This window comes from Physella acuta, unplaced genomic scaffold (genome assembly GCF_028476545.2).
Source record: "Physella acuta isolate Inbredline_101_S28 unplaced genomic scaffold, ASM2847654v3 ptg001049l, whole genome shotgun sequence".
NCBI lineage: Eukaryota > Metazoa > Mollusca > Gastropoda > Physidae > Physella > Physella acuta.
Genome location: NW_026732566.1, coordinates 180,548 through 190,744, shown reverse-complemented (window position 1 = coordinate 190,744; position 10,197 = coordinate 180,548). Strand labels below are relative to the sequence as shown.

The following is a 10,197-nucleotide window of genomic DNA, read 5'->3' as shown; positions in this document are numbered from 1 at the left end:
TGATTGGACTGTTGCACCGTGCACCAGCTAATGTAATCGTCTCGTATATTGACTTTATCTTTCAGCTCGGGAACATAAAACTTGTGATAAGGGATAATCTGGTGATTGGCTTCATTTACCTAATGAACATCAAATAGTAATGTAGTTGGATTTAAAAGTATACTCTTTAAAAACAAAATTATATTGTCGCAAATATTTAATCAGTTATCAAAACGAAAGCGGAATAACCCAGACGTACCAGATTAAGCTTTTTTAACATTTCCATGGAGTAATATAGACCTTGCTGTCTAGTTGTCACCTAAACAAAGATTTTACATTTTTAGCATGGTTAATACAAAAAGAAACATTTTTTACTACACATTTTTATAACCAAAGTGTAATTATTGATTATTATAATTCTATCAATAAAACTAAAAGAGAAACTGAAACTTACTACCTCTAATTGATTTGAGGTGTCTGGTAACTGAAGCAAATATTCTATGCAGGATTTATAAATCTGGAACACACAACATCAACAAGTAATGTATATTTTAGTTTTAAAATGTATTCTGATCATCATACTATTTAAAAAAAAAAAAAGTTATGTTAATATAATATACAAACCACAATTAATCTGTTAAAGAAAGACGGCTGGTTTGATGGCCACCAATTATCTGTTAGAAAGAAAGATTTACTTATGTAATGAATAGGAAACGGGGTTTAACATTTTAAAATAAGGAAGAATAATGTAAATTATGATAATTCTTACCAAATACTGAGAGTGGAACTTTATTTAGAGCAAGAAAGGACTTAGCAAATGGACAAATGATAGAACTATACAGCTTGGGCTCATCAAATAAGTGGCATTCAGGCAGCATGAGATAGAGACGAAGTGCCTCCACATCTGGAGGCGCCTGAGCTAGTGATGGTATTAAATGTTGTTCAATAGTTTTACTCATCTGGAATAGGAAATTTTAATAGTTATTTTTTTGAGATGGTTATATAAAGGATATTGATTATTACATGGTTAAACATGATAACATTATCCAACAGAAACCACTGAAAAATAATAGAGCGATTTTCAATTGAAAATGTTTAACAAGAAATTGTCCTTTCTTTTTTAAAACCATAAAATAAAACTCACTTGTTGCTTTATGACAATGTTTCGAAGTTCACCAAAATTTTTGAAAAATTCTCTAACGGCATTCATATCCACACCATGTTTTTTACTACTTGTTCCATAATGTTCATCATTACTAAATTTTAAAAAAAAGAGCAACAATTTTATAAATTATCAATTGCTTCAAGTGTAGGCTAATTGATATTAGCAATCTACTTTAAGCACACATAAGAAAAAATTAAAAGTGACACTTACGGTAATAAAAAGGAACCATTCAAGCAGGAGGCAAAAGAGAAAATTTTTATGATCTCACTGCAAAAAACAAAAAAACAACAGAATAATAAAACTTACAATAAACAACAAACATACAGTTATCTAAATGTGATACATATAGTTGCACAACTAACATTAAGTGCTAATAGCACAAACAAAACCATGTTGTGAATGTAGATTCTCAAAATTATTCAATCAAAACAGTTATTTAAAAAATTGCCCAGCTTTTGACCATACTTATTGACTATTTTAAGACAACAAAATTCAATAACTGTGTAAAAAGTATGTTAGTTATAAGAGAAATTTATACTTGTAACATGCTATTTTTTGCATTAAAAAAATAAAATTTAGAAAGAATCTATTTACTATCACAAAAAATTTCTACATGGATAATTATTCATACCAAACACCCTCAATTTAAAACTAGATCACGTTCATTGTGTAAAACTGTAAAAAAAATTATCAAAATTTTTTATAATGTTATAATTAGTGATATTATTTACTTTCATCACCACAAAGTCATTTTTGTTTTTAGTATCTAACAAGAAGATCTTACTCTGAAATTTCCACAGGTGGGTTTTCATCAATGTGCAGGTGACGGAGGGGTTCTAACTTTCCAAGAGAAAGTGTTAGAATCTGTCTGGTGGCTGCCACAAGTCTGAAGTCATCTGTTTGACCAGCCTGATTCAACAGAATTTTAACTCACAAAATAACATTCATAATAACATCAATAAAAAGGGGAAATAGTTAATGAAAATATTTTCCCTTACAAACAGCTAGATGTACATTATTTTTCAACAGCTGTACCCAAGCATTTGACAAGCAGAATTGTGGACAATATTTGAATCTTTAGAGAGAATGGTGAAGGGAGTAAGCATCACCAATTGGTCTAGCTATTTAATATGTGAAGATCAGACTACACAGTGTTTAATGAACAACAATTCCTTCTTCCTAACCCTTTCCTGACAACCCATTAAAAATCTCACATCACTATCAATCAAAACATGTGTTTATTTAACAAAAAAATACCACGCACAACTGACCAATTTAGCTCAGCACATGGGTGATAACACATGTTTATGTACCAGAAAAATACCTCCAACAAATGGCCAACTTATCTCAATACATGAGTGCTAACAGATGTTTAGTCCCGATACAAATACCACCCAGCAAAACTTACATCAACATAGGAGTGCTAACACATTTTTTTTTACCAAAAAATAAAAAACAACAGGCACAAATGAGAAACTTACATCAACATAGGAGAGCTAACACACACAAAAAAACACACACATAAATGAGAAACTTACATCAACATAGGAGTGCTAACACATTTTTTAACAAAAAAATGTGTAACACACACACAAATGAGAAACTTACATCAACACATTTGAGGACAACAAAAGTCTGGTCTCCTCCTGCATAAACTGACTTGACCACCATATCAGGCCCTTGATTGTCCACTAGCATAGATGAATGAGAAATAACTCCAGAGGAAAATGGCCCTTGTACTGCGAATGGACTATTTTTGTTTTCTGTACTTGAAAGACCAAGCTGCCCACTTCCCCCTAGTCCAAATGCATATAACCGGCCAGATTTAGGTACATATGCCAGAGTGTGACCTCTGTGAATAAATTAAGGCATTTTTTATTTACTTCCTGTCAAAGATAACAGAAAATATTTTAGATATTTTTCTGTCTGAAAAGGATTTCAATTTGCTTAAATTGTTTATGTTTATGGAGGTTCCTAAAGTGAATATAATATTAGTGGTGGTGGTCTACGGCCATATTTAGTAACAATAAAATCACACTTTTATGTGACAGAAATTGTAAAAAAAAAAGCAAAGACAATTAACTAAAAAATATTTGTATAAACTGTCAATAAAGTAATCGATAAAGAAAGAGTTATTTAGAAAACTAAAATACTATTAAATTGTTGGGAACCATTTCTTTTTTACCTCCCACAAGCAATCTGGGAAACCTCACTGCCAGAGAGCTCTATCACCTGCTTTGGTAAAATTTCATTGTTGTTAGAGTTATGACCCAGCTGGCCATACGTGCCTGTTCCAAAAGTAAATACTCTACCATCCTGGAATACAAAAAAGTAGATGTGTTTTCTTTGGTAGATTGATGCTATGACTTGTTTGTTACTGTAATAACATAAGGATCATCAGCATTATTGTTACATTTACAAGCGAAAAAAATGAAAAGGAAAATTTGTATTCATCAAAGAAGCTAAAAATGTAAAGCAAGGTAGATTAATTAAAAAGAAGGTAAAATTTCCTTTTTGAACCTGATGGTCCATGAGGCAAGTGAAGTAGAGATGAACAGATAATGTGGTTAGCCACCTTTACTTTCCATAACATGAGTTATGTACCAATCAGACTAGGTGGACTCAAGGACATTCTACGGACTTGAACCCAGATTTGAACTCAAGACTTTCTAGTTAGCAGTCTAGCACTTTACCTGTCCCATAATAAAACTAGGTACATGTGTTATAATTACCCCAGTTAAACAGGCAGTATGGTTCTCTCCACAACAAATATATTTAATTCTCTGGGTGCGTAATGGTCTGCATTGCTTTGGCACATCATAATCTGTAAAGTGTTGTACCAATTAGGAATAAAACTATTTTTTTCATTTAACTTGGTATTATAAACAGTAACTGAAAATACTAATCAATTAAAAAAACTTAAATGATGGAAAACTGATGCAAACAGTGAAGTTAGAACTTTGAAAGGTTTTTACCTTGAGTATCATTTAATCCCAGCTGCCCAAAGCTGCAATGGTTTAAAAAATAATTGTAAAAGAAATAAAAGTTTTACTGAACAAATATACAAACAAAAGTCTAACCTAAAATATAAACACATTTGCAAATGCAACACAAAAGTGAAAAGTTAACTAAATCATAATAAAAACAGTTTCAAGATACATTAGTATAAACATACTTTTTTTATTTTCTAAATAAATTTAAACATACTATGTCATCTATGTTAAAGAACCATCTTTTACCAAATCAGTAACAAGATAACTAGTGAATAAAATTACTTAAACATTACCTGTTTCTACCCCAGCCATACACAGAACTATCTTTTACCAAATGACTTAAACATTACCTGTTTCTACCCCAGCCATACACAGAACCCTCTTTTACCAAATTACTAAAACATTACCTGTTTCTACCCCAGCCATATACAGAACCATCTTTTACCAAATGACTTAAACATTACCTGTTTCTACCCCAGCCATACACAGAACCAACTTTTACCAAATCAGTAACAAGATTACTAATGAATAAAATGACTTAAACATTACCTGTTTCTACCCCAGCCATACACAGAACCATCTTTTACCAAATGACTTTAACATTACCTGTTTCTACCCCAGCCATACACAGCACCAGACTTGGATAGAATAAAACTGTGGTTTCCGCCAGCTGCCACCTGCACCACAGGTATTCCTTTCAAACAAGTAATAAATGTAGGCACATTCAGGAATGAATTCTTAGGCCTGCCAAGACCTAGTTGACCATAGGCATTCGATCCCCAGACAGCTACAAGGCATTCTATCAGAAAAAAAGTAATTCTTACAATACTTTATATGATCCTCAAACAAAAAAGACACATTTCAACTAAGTTTAACTAGAAAAAATAAAAGAATTTTTAAAATGTTTTAAAACCAAAAACTTCATTACTAAATCAAAGTAAAAAATAAGATGGCTTAATATTTTAAGCTAAGGTTTCTAGTCTACTCTTACGCAACTTAAATTCTTTAAAGATGAACCCCTTATTTAATACAATTAAAAATATGTTTATGTACTTACCATTGGTCAATACCATTGTATGATCATTGCCACAACTGACTTGTAAAACACAACACACAGCAAGAGACTTTACCAATCTACAATATAAAAGGTGTTTGTTGAAAGGTGAAAAAGAGATTAAACTTATTTTCTATAATAGCAGTAGCAGTTTACCATATTACTTCATTACAGTAAAAAAAATACAACACAACAATAGTGAATACTATATCATTCCAATTGAGCAGATAACTGGGTAAATAAAAACATATTTACTTGGGGATTCCACTAGTGTCTTCTGAAGCTTCTCTTCCCAGCTGACCTTCAGTATTTTTGCCCCATGTCAGCACCTCATGCGCTTGTGTTAAGGCAACACTGTGTGATGAACCTGCTTCTACATGTATCACATGGTGAGCTGAGAGACCTTCCTCCACACGTTCTAATAAAAAAAAAACAATACAGAACTAGCTTAACACAAGCATGGATACATATATCACTTTAAGTATCACTTTATCACTATATGTCACTATGCTATATCCTTATCTTGACCTCAACACTAACATTAATTCATACCCTAAACTCAATCCTGTAATCCGGTTTAGCTAAGACTATTAAAAACTAAATATACACTATTCTGAAAATGATTCTAATCCATAAGAAGCTAGAATAAGTTTGTATAACTTTTCAAATAGAGGTTATAAGTATTATTCTTAAATGGATCGAGTCTATAGTGATTGGTTAAGAGAAACTTTTCAAAGTATTATTCTTAAATGGATCGAGTCTATAGTGATTGGTTAAGAGAAACTTTTCAAAGTCTTACCAAATTTAGTTAGATATTTTTCCCGACCACATTGCTTGAATTCATTAGATCCACAACTATAAACACAGCCATCTTTTGTACATATTAATGTATGATTTTCTCCACTGCTAACGTTGACAATTTCTTTTCCTTCCAAAGATTGTATTTGTTGGGGTGCTGTTACACACGTTAGTTCAGAGGCACTTATACCAAGAGCTCCAGAACTAGCTTTACCCCAGGCTAGTAGAGCTTGCATTATTTTTGCTGTTTTCTTTTAATGAATAAATGAAATTCTTATAAATAATTTATTTTCATTGTGGGGATTCATTTAGACTTACTTGTTATATTTTTTCACCCTGTAAATGAAACAACAAAAAAAAAAAATTTCTATAGAGATTTGTTGAATACTATTTAACGTCTGATAAAAATATTTATTAATGAGAAGTTTAAAGGTTCTTGAGTAACAGATTAGTCTTAGCCACATTTTTTTATAGTGTTGTCAAATGTTTTTTATACTAAGGTTATGTGTGCAACTTGTGGGCTAAGGGGCGATGAGTGAGCAATAGGTTAATTTAAATGTAAATATAGTTTAAATGTAGGTTTATATGGCAATGTTCTGCTGCATGCTTAAAATAAATAATTAATTGATAAATAACACAGAGCTTTGCTTTAGAACAAGTAAATTGTTTTAAGTGTTATTGCTACTTGAAAAGTTATCATAATATAATTATTAATTAGTATGTTAGGTTTATATGATTTATATTTTAAAATTGGAGTTCGGTATGTGTTATACCAGTGTCCAATAATGCAACAAAAATGGGATCTTCTTAAAGGGGGTGTTAGGTTACTGATTGTTAATTAAATACAAACTAAAAATGGTTAATGTCACCACATGCTAACAATAAAATATCCCTAACCCAAACTCAAGTCCTACCATAACTCTAACCCTAATTTCTGACCATAACACTAAACTAAACCTGAGATTACAATATATTAATACTAATAAACAACTTAACACATTTATTTTTGTAGGACTCTACTCTTGGACATAGGTAAACTAATATTGAATACTCTGCATAGACTAGGCCTATACACTACTACTTATTTTTAGCCACTAGATTCTGGGGTATGTGTTGTACCAGTGCCACAATAACAGAACCTTCTTTTTAAAAAAATGTGTTAAATTACTGGTAGTTCTCCTTCTTCATTCTAAATAGTAATGTTGGAAGGGATTTCCTCCAATTAAGTATTACATGGTCTTGAGTTCGAGACCCTGGGAAGATGAGGCTTGATAGCTGGGGACAGCAACTCTTCTAGGAGAGACAACTTCAAAATCAAACAGCTGCTGCCTTGTAGTTTGTTCTTGGATGGACAAAGGCTATGGAATTATGGAAGCAAATCCAAAAAGAAAAGCAGGCTGAAATTGGAGTCAACTTCCTATATATATGCCATGGTGCATAACAAGCTGACACAATATTTTATTGTGTTGGAGGTAATCCCTTTCAACATTAAAAATTGCAAACAAAGAAGTATAGCACTAATCCATCAACTAATCCTACTAGTACTAAGTTACTAACTAGACTTTACTAGACACTACTAAACTAGAAGTAGGCCTACTAATTTTAAATTTAAGATAGATCTGGGACAGGTTGACTAAATAATAAATACAATCAGATAGGCCTAACTGTGAAGTGTGAATAGGCCTAAACTAACCTAATTACTAATTACTAATTGCTTTTACTTTTAAATTACTAAATAGTTTGTAGAATACTAAGTTATAAGTAAGGGTAATCTATCGTTTTAGGTACGTAAAATCGCCCGCGACTAGTAATGTGAAAAACAGGTGACTCCTTACATTTTAATAATTATTTCACATTTTGAGGAGGATTTATGTTTTGAAAAATACAAAAATGTTTCCTTGTTTCATTTATGTACCTGTTTCTAAACAATTGAATTAAAACTTTTCCGTAATAAATGAACACCAGCGATGTTTCCAACAGATGCAACCATGCTCATTTACTATACTTATAGCAGCCATCTTGTTAAAGTTTTATTTTTATAGACTTATAGCGCAAGATTCAGGCGGAAGTCACTCTATTTTACAAATGGCTGCTGTTTATATAGCAAATCTTGCTTGCAGACACTGCTGTTTAAAGTTAATTTCTGGCCTATATTGATATATTTAGCCATTGATTTAGGTTTATTATTCATTTATCTATAATATTTGACACAAACATATCACAATATACTTCTATTACAGCCTTTACAATGAGGTAACGTTTTCGTACATTAATAGCCGCGGGCGATTTTACGTACCCAAAACGATAGATTACCTAAGTAAGTAAGTATTAGTAAGTTACTAAGTAAGGATCTAGATTCTAGAACTGTTATTGATTTTTAAGTTACATTTTAAATAGTCTATTTAGTATTTCTGTATTTCAAGAACAAGATCTAGATCTAGATTCTAGATCTAGTCTAGAATTCTCTAATCTAGAGACTAGGTTACTAAGTTAGTCTTACTAAATACTAAGTCACAAGTCCTACTTGTAGCGAGGCTCACTAACTCGAAAGCGTCCTTGGTTGCTAACCAGAACATGGCTACCACACCTTGGCCTACGATTGGGCAATTTTTTCAGCTTTGTTCGAGAGACCACCTTAACATTAACATTAAAAATAATTATCACGCGAAAAATGGCGTTTTTTTGCGTATTTTAAGCTATCTGAAGATGACAAAGCTATTTTTGCCAGAAAAAAAAATTAAAATTTGCTTCCGACAATGTAGGTCAAACGTAAACATGGGTATAGTTTGAGTTGTTTAAAAACTTTAAATAATGGTCTGTTAGGTGTCAAAATGGCACTGTACGGTAGGCTATTATTAGACAGATCGTTTAGTGAAAAAATATTGTAATTATTTTATAACCATTTTAAGAAATCGGCGCCCAAAAAAGGTCACTGAAAGCACGTAATTTTTAATTGTGACGTCATCGCTATTGTGATGGATGCTGTACGGAAGTATGCGCAATAGACGCTAAAAGGGTTGTATATTATTTCAAATGGGCTCACAATTTGGCCTTGATTTCCTGCGTAATTAGGCTAATTGAGAATCATTAGTGATCTTTTACCTGGCCATGTGATGATAGGTATCTTACAAGGCTATAAAAGCCCGCGAAACACATCGATCTACCCTTCAGATTGGTATTGGTGAGAGTATTTGATGCATACTTATTATAGCAAGGATAACTAACTTGAAAGCGTCTCTGGTTGCTAACAACACAGTAGCGTAGCGAGGGGGGGGGGGGCGGGGGACACATATCCCCGGGCGCCGAGCTTAGGGGGCGCCAAAATGGGTTGGAAAAATAAATTGAAAGGTTGAGGGGGGCGCAAATTGAAAGTTTGAGGGGGGTGCAAATCAAAATCTCGAGGGGGGGGGGTGCAAATCGAAAGTTTGAGGGGGGGTGCAAATCAAAATCTCGAGGGGGGGTGCTAATCGAAAAGTTTGTCCCCGGGCGCCGGGAAGGGTCGCTACGCCTCTGTAACAACAACATGGCGTCCTAAACCGGACGCTTAGTTTCGGACATTTTTCTTGTCTGCCCAAGTGACTTTATAGGAATTCGTTTTTAAAATGTTTACCTCGTGAAAAATTGCGGTTTTTTCACATAATGTAAACAAACTATAGTTGGCAGTGCTAAATATGCCAGAGAAACGCTATAAATTGCTTTGGATAATGAAGACCGAAGCTCAAAAAGTGGTGCCGACAAACATTCGTAGATCTTTTTAAATATTAGCAACTACGATGTAGATCGGAAACCGAAAGTACATCAATATTAGATTTAACAGTCTGTGTAAAAATAAATCGAATATTACATGCGCTAATTTTTTTAAAAATTCTCCAAAACGGTCACCACCAGAAGTAAAAATTCCATAACCCACGTGACCGCTATTGGGCGGCAGACGTTCGCCTAGGTGGCTCTATCGACTCTTTACTACGTTTGTGTTGACGAGCGTTAAGTGAATATTTTCCAATTTTGATTTTTACATTGCTGGACAAATTAATTAAGTATTTCGATCTGAACACGGGAAGATAGGAATTAGTTGGCATTTCTGTAAAAGCCCGTAAACCTGTGATCTCGTGGTGAAACGCGATCTCGAAAAAGTCTAGGTGCTAAATTATTTACTTGATTTTATTATTACTAATTACTACTAGATCGAATTATAGTTAATATTATTT

General features: G+C 32.9%; 1 protein-coding gene across 1 annotated transcript; it reads right to left on the bottom strand.

Moving 5' to 3' along the window:
• LOC131955018 (putative E3 ubiquitin-protein ligase HERC4) lies at window positions 1–8,390 on the bottom strand (the record flags this gene model as incomplete). Its single annotated transcript, XM_059318898.1, is given in 17 exon segments — window positions 1–119; window positions 239–298; window positions 437–496; window positions 604–653; window positions 749–938; window positions 1,124–1,235; window positions 1,355–1,411; window positions 1,929–2,053; window positions 2,753–2,996; window positions 3,330–3,460; window positions 3,877–3,968; window positions 4,120–4,151; window positions 4,744–4,936; window positions 5,195–5,271; window positions 5,447–5,609; window positions 5,991–6,325; window positions 8,376–8,390. Coding segments are annotated over 16 exon segments (1,940 nt in total), but the record flags the coding sequence as incomplete, so codon positions are not given.
• Window positions 8,391–10,197: the final 1,807 nt, after the last annotated feature.